General features: G+C 37.8%; 1 protein-coding gene across 3 annotated transcripts in view; it reads right to left on the reverse strand.

The window, feature by feature from the left end:
- Nucleotides 1-13,733, reverse strand: part of LOC117388933 (E3 ubiquitin-protein ligase SH3RF3-like) — a 117,433-nt gene that overhangs the window by 26,322 nt on the left and 77,378 nt on the right. For all 3 annotated transcript variants that reach the window (XM_055230664.1, XM_055230666.1, XM_055230665.1), the window contains exons 3-6: nt 12,678-12,773; nt 4,552-4,860; nt 3,479-3,594; nt 74-244 (exon numbers count right to left, since the gene is read on the reverse strand). In XM_055230664.1, coding sequence (XP_055086639.1) covers nt 74-244; nt 3,479-3,594; nt 4,552-4,860; nt 12,678-12,773 — 692 coding nt within the window. The remainder of the gene's footprint in view (nt 1-73; nt 245-3,478; nt 3,595-4,551; nt 4,861-12,677; nt 12,774-13,733) is intronic.

The raw sequence follows: 13,733 nt of genomic DNA on the forward strand, positions 1-13,733 counted from the left end.
CTTTTTGTTGCTTTCACAGTTTAATAATTTGTTTTTATCTTGTTACTTAGTTTGAGCTTTTCATTCTACCCACCTGGACACTGGAGTCACGTAGTTCCCCGGAAACACTCCAGATGCGGCCGTTCGGAGCGAGGTGCCTTTGAACCAGCCGTCTTGACACTTCTCCGTGACGCGATACATTTCACCTTTCCTCAGCTCCAGCTCGTCTGCCTTCTGGGGTTTGTAGGCGTAGAGGGCCAGGTATCTGAAGGGAGGAAAAACAGTCAAAATAATATGTGTGTGATAAATATTTATAAACTAGCATTTTTCTACATTTTTATCAGGAAAAAACCCGAAAGTGGTCGTGTTTGGAGAGTGTACAGTGTCGAGGATCAAAGGATGAAAGCCTCCATGGCATTGATGCTACAGCAGCTCTTTTAGTACACCCTCCCATTTTTTGATGTACAACGTGTTTGTAAAGGCAAGGAAAAGAGCTGTCTGGTCCTCCTATGGATACAGCCACTCTATCAAAATGATACATCTTCATACCAATAACATGCTGGGCTACTACGATACATATGACGACTTTTACATAGCCTTTTGAATAGCTGTGTAACTCATTGACTTTTACTCAAGACTGAGATGCAGTCTTTTCTAATCATCAATCATCAGCTTGGGTAAAAGCATGTGGTTTGAAGCACAGTTCAGATTTTTTTTAGTGTTGTTTCTTTTCAGGAAGTTCATATTAAAAGCTGTTTTAATTTGTTAATAAAACAAAATACAATGAAAACAAAAACTCATACCCATTAGTGATATTGAATACTATAAAGTGCCAGTACATTTTGCATTAAATATATATCCATGACTAACATTGAGAGCGTATTCTATAAGGGACCACTTCAAACATCAAATCAGCCGTAGCTCAAAAATGTGTTTTTCAGTCAGAGCGAGACAGTATATTTTCCAGCTCTCTCCAAGAAACTAAAATTAGAAGTAGAGAAGAGAGGTAGCTGTTAGATGTAAATTAAATGTATGTACATTTTTGAATGACCAGCCACCACTGTCTGCTAAGCCACAAAACACACAAAAAGATATAACATGATGGCCATGAGATTTACATTAGCTGTCTTAATGTCTTGTAGGTTGTTCAATCAGTGCCAAACATTTCCCACACCTTGTATGGGTATGACTGTGATGTGTGAGTGAGAGCTTGGTTATCCAAAACCCAAAACATTCACAATAGGTAGAATCATCCAGCTTAAGTCCTGACCAACTCTATCTCAAGAACTGGAGAGTACAAAAATTGTTAAACTACTGGATCAGAGTCTTAACTTCACTACATTTTGCCATTTAACCACTGTTCATTCATTCGACCACAGGTAACAGATACTAACCATAGCAGATCTGAAAGACCCATAAGAGCGGCAGTATTGGTGTTGTCAAAATATTAATATTTCGATACTAAGAGAAAGGCTTTGATAATACCACAGTGATAATTAAAAACACTCTTATACAATATAAGGTAATTCAATACAAAAATTTGTTTATTTTATATTTACATGTGGTCTCATACTTGTTTCAATAAAGATTAAGGCAATTCAACAAGTATTCAGGCCAGGGAAGGTCCAAATTTGTCCCATTAATGTGATTTTGGTCATTTTGATTGACAGTAACTACAGGTGACATAACTTCAATAGCACCTTTATGTAAAATCCCAACTCACTGCACACAATGAGCCATTATAACCAGTGAAAAATGACAATGGCATACTGAGAAAATTGCTGTATTTTATTCCAAATGTGGCTTGGGATTTTCTGTTTCTATTGCAATCATAGCTGAAACGTCAAGTGATTTTTCTTCAAGGAACGAACGCTGCCACAGAAAGATGAATGTTTTTTTCTTTCTTTCGCAAATGCTGTGCTTTGCTATGAAGTCATGCCTAATCAATATGTCCCCATTTCCCGGCCAAGTTGTGATAGATGAAGCGTTTAGCATCTTAACCTACGAGGCAAGTGAGCAGTGAGCACTATGTTTAGTATTTCCAGCGCGTTAACATATAAATGAGTTTTCTCTCCGCATGTCTTTTTGGAGACATGTGTAGTTTATGTGCTGCTGGTGGTACCCTTCTCTGACAGTGGGGACGATAAGACCACAGTGTAAACAAGCCCTATATATGCGTCACTCTCTCTCTCACTCACTCTCCATCCCTCTCTCTCCCCGTTGCCTTGGTAACAGATGCGGGGACCATCCTCCCGTCTCCCCATGGCAACAGAAACAGTTGCCAGGTCAAGATGGAATCGTCCGACCTCATCAGGAACACTGAACTCACTCAGGACATGTGCTGGTATTCAATGTGTGTACAAGTGTTTGTGTTTACGGGGAGCTTTCAATTTGATGTTATTAAAACTGACATTGTGGCTGTATTCGTTTCATATTATGAAGCCAAGGCATCAGTTGACAATAAACAGTCTCAAGCCCAGTATTTTAGGCAAGATAAAATAAATGTACAAGAGCATTTGTTATCTTTATTTGACCCATTTTATATTTTAGTTGGGTAGCCTGTCTCTCAGTTAATTGGAAAGCTTAACTGTGCACTATGCAACTTTTCTGGTGGAGGGTACATCACCTACTTGTCTCAGATGTTATTGCTTTACCTGGAATGTTGAACCTCTATGGAGATGAGCAAGTGGCCAAATTACAATTCAGACTGGTGGAGAGGAAGAAATAAAAATGCCAAGATGGATATGTTTAATGCCATACTGTGGTACATTCCAGGCAAACTAGAAACTTCTCTATATAGAACAGCACAAAACAGAAGCTAGATAGTGCACCTACAAGTACAGAAGATGAAGAAGATGATAGCACATGGGAAACAAACATGTAGCACACTTACTTTGGGATCAAGGATTTCTACTAACAAATGCACAAACTATTTCAAAACATGTGACCCTATATCCCTACTGAAAAGTTTACAATAGCAGTAGAAACACAATCTCCTTGACGAAACCTGTGTCTTTTACCTGTTCTCTAGATTAATTATGAGGCAATTTATATAACAGTCTTGTGGCCATCTGTGCCAAGGCCATCTGGAAGTTGCATGTAAGGCTTCATTTTCAAACAGATGTAATTCACTTTGTTTATGGATCATGTGGACTTGATCTATTTAATACAGTGGCCATCTCATTAAGTTAATACAATATGTAACTTTAATATGTAAAATAATGAATTAAACAACATTACACAGCTGTTTGCTAATCTTATGCTATTAGCTATAAGACCTCTGTAATTCATAAATAAAGATATAAAGGTTTATGTCAAATAACATTTCTGTGAAGATAAGCAGGTGACCGACCACCTCAGAAAAGTTACATAGTGCATCTTTAAATCAATGTAGTGGATATTTTAATAGCAACAATTCAAAGGATAATTTTTTATCAAACTGCAACTAATTCAGCAACCTAAGAAAAACAGTATTTGTGTGAGGTGGTGGTGTACTCACATATTGAGAGGCAGCTGCACCTTGGCATGGGCCAGCAGCTCAGAGGTAATGGACGCCACTTTGGGGGGCACCATCACCCCTGCCGAGGAGGGGGAGGGACCAGGAGGGGATGCATCCTGACAAGAAACAAATAAATGGGCAGTTAGAATTTTATTAGAATGTACTTTTTAACATAAATACACAAATTCACAAACGTTAAGCCTGATATTTTTGTTAGAGGTAATAAAAAACGATATCTATACAGTAGCTGATTTACTAATATCTTTACTTCAAAATCACGCATTTCATAGAGACATTGTACTTGTTAGATAGTGTTGCAAATTGTACATGGTAGTACGTTATAGAGTTAGGTGGTGGTATATATAGTATGGACACTTCACAGTTGTGCAGTTTTTTCAAACGCTTTCTGAATGTGAGAAAACAGAAAATTAGCAGCTAAATGTAAATGCAGCTGGATGATGTTTATATGCGATGTGTTTGGAAGTTAAATGGTTTTGGTCAAATAAAACTGACAGACTGGAAATGGAAAGTAAAGGGAAGTAAATAAACCAGTGCTCACTGCATTCAAGCTCCTGTGTTTACGGCAAGAGCTCACAGGTAAATCAATGAATCAATCAGACTGATGTGCTACAGGCTTTGTAATCTGCACATATTTGAACAGGTGTGTCTACACTGAGCGGCTCTACACTAGAAAATCAAACGTGTGAAAACGTTTTTTAATATCTGAACATTTTGGGATATAATATTTAATAGATTCTTTTATTTGATAGAGGTTGATTTACTAATTTCCCTATATTAGAATCAGTGGTCTTCTGTGGCCCATCAAGTGTGAAGGGCTGAAACAAGTTAATTGATTGATTGCAACTGATTATTGAGTTGAATTATTTTTGAACTGTGTTATCTGTGCTATAAAGACTCCAAAACATGCCACGTGCCGAGAGAAAAGGTCAAATTTTGTAAAAAAAAAAAAATCATATTTAGAGCCGATGGAATCTAAACAACTAATCAATCAAAAGAATAATCACTAATACCAAGAAATGTGAGAAACCATTTAAATTTAACCCTGTATTTACCTGGATGCGTGCGGCTGCTCTTGGGTCAGAGGAGCTGATGAGCACTGGGTTGGAGATCTCCATACTGTGTCTATTGTTGAGTTGTGCTGCTCTCTGGGTGACTGACAGCGCTGTAAACGAATGCCTTTTCTTGGCGTTTTTCTTGCCCTCCCCTCGCCGCGGGCCAGAGCCGTTCCCATTGGATGGTGAGGCACAGGGGGAGGGGCCAGATGAACAGGAGCCCAGCGTCGAAGGCTCAGAGCTCGGACCAGGAGCGTTTGTTGTCGTGGGTTTGTCAATCTCCATGAGCTGTTTGGCGGTTTCATTGAGCTGCACGTGAAACAAATGATACAACTATATGGTCAAATATTTTACAGTACTATCACTTTATAGTATAAATGATTCAATTACATGGTAGCAGAGGTGGGACTTCCTTGTTTAAGTGTAAGTCTTTTACTTCAAGTCCAAGTCCATCGCACACAAGTCAGAGTCAAGTCCTGGTAGTTCCCAATAAGGTGTAATAAAAAGCAAAAAAAAAAATCATGCTAGACAAATACATTGCGCTATTCAATGTAGCCACAGCTACTGTGAGGCCTCTCCGACTACCACTCACATGAACACCGCATTGAGACTTAGACAAGGGCAGCAAAGTGTCTTGCCCAAGGACCAGCTAAAGTGTACCATGCATTTATTGGAGATTTAATTGAAACGTTAAGCTTCTAGGTAAGAGTTAATGATCATATGACTATTGATTCATGTTCATGATTCATTCAAGTTAAAACTGCTATTTTTATAAAAAACTACACACATCTTTTTTGCCTGTGTTGTATGTGGCAGGTTTGTCAACTGGCAGCATAACAATCATCACTTAGAGCAGCTGGTCTAGTGAGACTCTGTTTACCACATTCTCCTGTCAGGCACAAAACAACCCAAAGGTGAAGCACTGCACCATGAATTTTGCTTTTCTCTAGTATTTGTAACTGAGGAAACTCCTCATGTTACAAGAGGTATGCAATGTACCAGATTCATACTATCACAGACACTATCACTCCTTAAAAAATCATGTTGAATTAAATTTGGATGTTCCTTTAATATTTAACACAGTTAGTTGTACTACTGTATTTTTAATGCAGGAATGTAATGGCCCATTCTGTACATGAATCAGGGACAAAATATTATGGCTACAGTATATTTATTTGAGCTAACTAAGACTAAACCAGCACTAAATTAGGTATAAAAAAAACAAGACAAACAGGTTTAAACTAAACTAGGTCAAAATAAAGATGTTTGTAAATTTCCGTCAGACAGAGAATGATAACATTACTGCATACGTCAGGGACATAGCATCTAATCAGGAGTTACCAATAACCACCCATCTGATTACATAATTGTGTTGTACAACTTCCATGTATAATGACAAATAAATAACTTAACATAACGTAATCTGCATATTCCTGCAATTCCATATCACTACGCCTATTTTTCATTGTCTAAATCAACACCAAAAACAGTGCTATCATTGCAAACTTGGTTCTCGATGAGCTGGTTGTGATGATTACAGCATTATATAGGCCTATGTAAGCTCCCCCTCTGTGGTGATTTCAGTGGATTTTCGGCGGCGTCATGTTTATCACAGGAGAGTATCTGCAGGGGATTTGAGAGCTCTTTGCTTCCTCTGTTCGGCTTACTCAGACCTGTACTAGGACACAACAGAGGACAATGAGTCACACAGGAAAAAAAATTAAAGGTGCACAATGCGACTTTTCTGGTGGAGGATCTGCCACCTGCTGTCTCCAAGGAGAGGTTATTGCTTTGCCAAAATTCTTCCCCAGGATAGCATTAAAATAATCTATCTCCATGGAGACAAGCAGATGACGCCCCCAAGTGAAGTTACAGATCAGATTTGTGAGGAGATGAGCCCGCTCACCTTAAGAATTTATATTTTGCAAAGTTTTTTTTTCTTTTTATTTTAGCAATAAAAGTGTATGCAATTTAATACATGAAAGACAGATAAGTTTAATGTCATACTGTAGAACAACCCAGGCAAAGCAAACATTGCCATGGAGATGTTTTCTAGTGGCTGAACCCCCACTTATATATTATTATTCTACATGTCCATAGCTAATTATAACTGATAGGTTGTAGGAAAAGTTGCTAGATGTATTTTACTAAAATGAAACTTAAAAAACTCAACACTTTTGGGAAACAGTCATTTTTCTACACAGACACTGAAGTTGGTGTGGTAATGTGGCTAATGTGTCACTTTTGAGCAGAAATCATAGACATCTGTGCTGTTAAAAATGTAAGAACGCAGCCTCCTGTGCTGCATTTTGCCTAGTACTTATTTTAGAGAGAGATTCTTGTAAAGCCTTTATTGGGACTTAATGGATTATTTCATCTGAAACTGAACATACAACAATTCGTTTCTCTAGGTACAAAGTGAAATCACACTACTAATTTGCCTCGCCAGCTAAGACTGCACACTTTTCCTATACTTCACAAGAACTGAATGTTCAAATGGGAATGATTGCAAGGCAGATTAACCAAATCGAGAATTATGTACTGTTGTTGCTTTTTCATTCAAACACAACACGTAAGGGACTGGCTTAGCCAGGCTAATCCATAAAGGGATGGCATGATTGTATTTTATACCAATGCAAAACAGGTTGGTTAACCAGATTGCCTGGTTTATAATAGCTTGGCACAGTCAACAGTGATATATTCTTATCAAATATGCAGAAACACTAACCATTTTGCTACCGTACTCCCAACCCCTACTCCCAGATCCTTTGGCGGCTTCATTCAAATTCATTCACTATCTCAATTATTCACTAATTCACAATAGATAGAGATAGATAGATTTAAATCCACCACTTCATCTGAGACATCATCATCTTAACCCACTTGTAACTCATAAATTTAAATTTGACACCTAATCACCTAATAACAATGTAGGTAATACATGGGGTCCGTTAAAGGCATGACAATATGGCTTACTTCACCTCTTCATCCTTCAAAACCAATTTACGCGGGACTCAAATCTTCTTAGTGGAACCTTAACTATCTAAACCCCCTTAGAGTAATAACGGCCATGCATTTGTGTTTGAGAGATGGGAAGTGTATGGGACAGACCTAGCTTGGCTCAGCCGTAATGTAGGGCTGCAGCATTTCCATATTAATAGAAATGCTAATCAAAGCAACTCGTATGCTAATGAGTGTGATGGATTGATGCAGTGCTATAAGTCAGTCTGCCCTCACGAGACCAGACCAAAGTCGCAGTCTAAACACACTCCTGCTTAGACACAGGAGGTCAGAGAGGCATGCACCGGGAACCAATTATCTCCCTATTACAACCTCCTTTTCACTGCTCATAGAGAGGATTCAGCAGACGCCCCACACGCCTTCGCTGCTCTGTCAGTTTTCCCCCCATAACTACTGCCTCCCCTGCATCGCCCTGGACACACTACAGCGGAGAGGGGAGTTCATATTCTTGATAGAGACAATTCTTCACTTGGTGTTTTTGGCTGCCTGAAATCTCCAAGGTCATCTTTTGTGTGTTAAACTCAAACTCGCTTTGTTCTTTTGCGCTTTTTGTGACAGATGAGCGGCCTCTCTCTGTTGCTCTCTATCTCTCTCTCTTCCTCTTTTTCTCTTTCTCTCTCTCTCTCTCTCTCCTCTTTTTCTCTTCCTCTCTCTCCATTTCTTTCTCACGGGTAATAGCAGTGAGGTTGGAAGTGATGATCTGATATCTGCACCACGAAAAGGGTGAAGCTGATAAAATACATGCAAACATGAACATCAGGGTTTGTACAAGAAAATAAGAGTAAGATGTGAGAAAGATAAGTGAACTATATTAAAGTAATAGAGATATGTTAAGGGAACTTTCTGTTTATAAAGATCGTATTTCTTCATTTCTGGCTTTTACAAAATTTTACATCAGGTGCCCTCCCTGATTGGCAGTTTCTTCTGGACTGGTACAAATGGGTGTGCTCCCATTCAATAATAGTTACTTTTCCTGTAATTCATTAAACATATTTGGTGAAGAAATAGCTACCATTTTCATTAAAGACCTTCATTCATTCAAAATGTCACACACTGTTTCAGCACACTTAAGAACAAGGCCACAGACTTCAGTACATTCAGATCTCTTTGTTATAAAATGAATCTTATTCAGTTGCTAGATATTCACACTACCAATCACAGCGTGCAACTATATTAGAACTTTGCTCACTCAAGAAAAAGAACAAATATGCGGTACAAAATCTCTAAGGAAAACATTGGCCTGTTGACAGATTCGTTTTTTTGGGCAGTGTTGATCTTAAGTTTTGAAAGTAATTGTTTAAACATCACCACATGTAGCAATAATGGAAACTCCAGACAAAAACAGACACCAAAAACATATGTCATAGTGTTGCCATTACCTGCTTTTTTCCATGCAGATATTATAGTGTATATTAAACATGTCTAAAAAACATGCACTCTTATTGAGAGTGGGCTTGTTTATGCACAGATCTAACCTGTAATTGTCCTGGTGGTGTTTGTCTCCATGGTACTAAATTTGATGCCGTACTGTGGAATTCTCATTTCTGCCTGGAGACAAACCAGTGGTGGACCCTCCAAAGTTACATAATGTAGTTGTAATTTGCATACATCAATAAAATGCATATACTTTCAGATCCCAAGTGACAGTGTGATTCATTCACTAGATTTCTTGCCAAGCTAACTTGGTTTTCATTTTGAAGGATACCTGAGAGAGACGTGCCAACGCAAACTCACTCCTGAATCGTTTATCAAGCTCTATAATTTCACCTAAAGGGAAATGAACGAAAGTATCCTGCTCCAAGTGCTGGCTGCCAATCACTTCACACGTGCACCATGTAATTTGGGCCTATTTTGTCATCTCTATCAAATCCCTAATCACCAGCTTAGGAACATCATCTCCATTGCCAAATATTAACACAAGCAGGCGGTAAAATCTACTCCTGACAACAGCTACAAGAGGCTCTTTACCCGATAGGCACTCAGACAGACAGGAGAGGGGGCGTCCAGCTGGGCCCTCCTCATTAAGGCTTTATCTGTGGCTATGAATGCGCCCTAGACTATATTAATATACAGTACACCACTCAACTGCAAGAGTGCATGGGACTGTGATTTCTTAGAAGCCATATTAGCTGTATTTTTTTGCAATGTTTGTATCTTGTTCTTTTTGACCTACAAAGAGGAAAAAACTAAACCCATTTGTGTAAACTTTTCTTTAGTTTACTATATAACACATTAAGTAAATTAGGTCTTACCGGGTCTATTAAGCTTTATTGGGAAAAGGCTTATAAAAGCTCAGTAGTATGCAGACAAAGTTAAGTAGTTACATTCCCCAATATAGGAAATGGAACAACCACTCATTCTCTCAGTCCACTTCATTAAAGCTATTAAAGACTTTATATTTAATTGATAAACTCATGTTGTCATTGTTCACTGTAAAAACAAATTGTAATTCTTACGCAATAATTTGTATTTGTATAATTTGTACCTTGAGATTTTCAAAACATTTAACCAAACATAACTATGATGACTAAATGCTTCAGTGCTTCAGTCAATGGAGAATATTTACAAATAAAGAGTATTCTTGATTAAATGATTGATTAAACTGTGTATTTTATTTTGACAGTTGATTTCATGATGCTACTTTATGTTACAAAAAGGTCTACTACTTCTACTATTACTACTACTATACTTCTACAATAACTTTTTATAGTGGACTACTTAGTTTATTAATCGTTGCAGCCCTATTCGCTTCTCAAGTTTATTTTAACTGAAGTGTTTCGCAGTGCTGAAGTAAGTCTACATTTACAAGAGATTTTCTTCCCTGTGCCATCCTGTGTCAGCCCTGCACATGGGACGTCCAGCTGTGGCCTCCTCATTAAACGTCCCCACACACAAACACCAGCTCAATATGCCACTGGGCTGCTGCGTCAGCCTGATCAACGCCTCTAAATTATTGATGTATTTTCTATCTAATAAGTGCCCAATGGTGTACGCACTGCACCGTCTATGTGTGTCTATATAAACACCTTCACCTATGAGAGTCGTTTGGCTGGAGAGCTCATTTCAGGGACCTTATTGCCTTTCAGAGAGGCTAGGTCCATGATGGCTACTAACAAAGAAAGTGTTGCGGGAGAGTGGCGATATGCGGACTGTGAAACATTAAAAACAAGGGAACAAAAACAGCTACTTGAATGGAGTTTTATGATAATTCTTTGCAGATGAGGTCCTAAAAGAACCATTAGGAAAAGGAGTGAGTGATAAGGGATGCAGCAAGTCCTGGTTTGACTTGTAATTAATTTCTTATCAGAAATATGCTGAGTGCTTTGGATGTGATGCCAAGGCGCAGTGGGAGAAATCCCTGGATGTGTTTTTCTTCCATGTTAATTCTTTCAGTAGGACTGGGTAAAAACACGTAGGACTCTATGCTGTTGTAATACAATACTATGCCCCAATTTTGCAGTGATGAAAGAAGTTCTCAGTTTTGTTACTTAAGTAATAGTACATATACAGAAATAAAGTAAAAGTATCATATAACAATGTAATAAAAAAGTGGGGTCGAGTAAAAGTAAACACTTTTAATGAATTTATTATTTATTATTGTTGAATTTTATCTATATGCTTTCAGGAACATCATCTACATTTCATTCCAGTTAAGAATGTAGAGGAGTAGAAAGTAGAAATACCTGCAACTGATATTGTGCACTGTATATTTAAGAGAAGCAAGCAAATAAGAATTGCATTTTATAGTTTAATTAAATTTTTATTATTAATTAATTATGTTTTTACTGTGTACCAGCAAATACATTTCTTGGAATTGTTTAAATGTAGTGCAATAAAAGTAAAAAGCATCCACTGTAACATTTACACAAATAAAATACAGATCACAGATACCTAAAAATACTATACTTTTAAAGTTGAGGTACACTTAACCTTACACTGTAGGGAAATTTGTCCTCTGCACTTGACCCATTCTTCAATGCCACCGAGGCAACCTGTCAGGAGCAGTGGGCTCTTTGGTCAGTACTTCCTTGGCTGAACGATTTTACCTATTGTGCATGTTTCGGGTTTTACTGTTGTACACTGCAGTACTGCAGTTTTGTAAGTAAAAGACACATAGTGTGGAATAATTCACATTTGGGTTTACAGTTCATTATAAGAAATACTTGTCAATTTACACCAATGATAAATGGCCCGAGCATGTGCCCTATAGAGGGATACTATTGTTTAAGCAGAAGTGACATTACAGGCTGCAGTGCCTGTGGGTCCAAAGCAGTATAAAAGGGCATTTTTTCAGATAGTTCTACCAAAGCAAAATAAAGAGTATTATAGGATTGTCCAAACTTAATTAGCTTTTTGCCAAGAAAGTGCACCTATGTGTAAACTTTTATTTTCCCCTGCTTTGCAAATTGGACAACATCCTAAAGAAAATAGAAAGGAAGAGTAAATAAAGCCATTGTTAGGTCTATTAAGGTTTATAGAGGAAATACCTTAAAGGAGAAACTGCTATAAAAAAAACAAAAAAAACAAAAAAACAAAACAAAACTGCAGTCTGTGCAAACAAGAGGATTATACATATATTGTAAAAATCTTAAAGCTGTCTCGCAATGTAATGTAATTGTAAACAAACTTCCTTATCGACCATAGCTGCTTGGAGGTTGATTTTGTTTGCCGTTAACCAGAAGACTATACGGATATTGGTTTTATTGTTACCACTGCATAATATACAGGCATCCATGTTTCCTGCAGCAACATCAAAATCATTTCGAAAAAAAAAGATTATCTGCATGACTCATGACACTGACATGCACGGATGTCACTGCATGTGCGTGTGGGTGTTATTTATCACACTGTGGTAACAAAAATTTGGACACTCAATTCCTACTTTATGGGGGCAAAAATCAGGACTCATGACGTAAATCCTTTATTATTAGATCAATAACATGGTTAAAAGTAAGATATGGTTTAAATAGGTGAAGGTTTGGGTTTAGAGTTAGGTTAGGTAAGTATAAATTATGTTTAAGGTTTTGGCTACTCTACAGGAAATGAGTGCAAGTCAATGTATTGTCCCAAAGAAGCATAGAAATCCAGCATGTGTGTGAATGTACCTCCACGTAGAGTATGGGGAAAATGCCGATCTTGTCTCCCAGCATGCCCTCTGCCCAGTTCTCATCCACTCTCCTAATGACCGTCAGCACCTCGTCCTGAAACAGCGGAGGAGAAAGAGGAGTCAGGGCAGGTTTGTAGTGACATGACCTATCTTTTATTAATAAGTCACTCTCACAGGGTCCTGTTTTAACAAAATTACACTCAGGAAATTAGTTTGAATTTAGTTTGGAATTTCTGATACATTATTGAATTCTTCTATGTAATATCACTATACTTCTGTTCAAATGAAAGTAAAACAAGTGGCATAAGTTCACACCCCAGCCACATTATTACAATAAATTACAAATACTCTTAACTATATATGAATTCTGTGTAACTACATTAAACTGCCTACAAAAAACACTAAATAAAGAAATGAACAGTGCATTTTAATATCAACCAAAGTTTAATTATAAATCAAGATAATATTATAATGTGTATCCTATGCAATATGCAGGTTACCAGGATCACTAGTGTTTTGGTTTTTTTTCCCAGTTTTTGCTCACAGTGGAAGTAATGAAAAAAGTTTTTGTTTCTCAAAATAACCACAAGTAGAATTTGACACTGTAACTTTCATTTACACAGAATGAAAGTCCATATCATTTACACAGAAATCCCAAATAGCCGTAATTGTTTTGATGCACATATTTCACTTCCCCGCTGCTGCTCCCTGCACAGCTCAATATGGCGGCAAGGGGCCATTATGGAGGCCAGTGATAATAGAGCTAAATGAGATGTGTAAGGCTCACACTGAGTAATTACGATTTACAGAGAGAAAACAATCTCTCACACACTGCTCTGCACCACCGGGACACACAGCCCTGCAACACAGAGTGGATCCCCGTGATCTTCACTCATTACCTGTTGATTAATTTAGGCCTAGAACAATGGACGGCTAATTAGAATGTGGTAATACTACTGCAGCTATCTATGACAGTGGTTGGACAAAAGTGGGCAGTCATTTAATTGGAAACACTTCAGAATGACTCACACTGTACAGCAATAGAAGAGGGGTA

Source organism: Periophthalmus magnuspinnatus, chromosome 21, assembly GCF_009829125.3.
Source record: "Periophthalmus magnuspinnatus isolate fPerMag1 chromosome 21, fPerMag1.2.pri, whole genome shotgun sequence".
In the NCBI taxonomy this organism is placed as follows: Eukaryota; Metazoa; Chordata; class Actinopteri; order Gobiiformes; family Gobiidae; genus Periophthalmus; species Periophthalmus magnuspinnatus.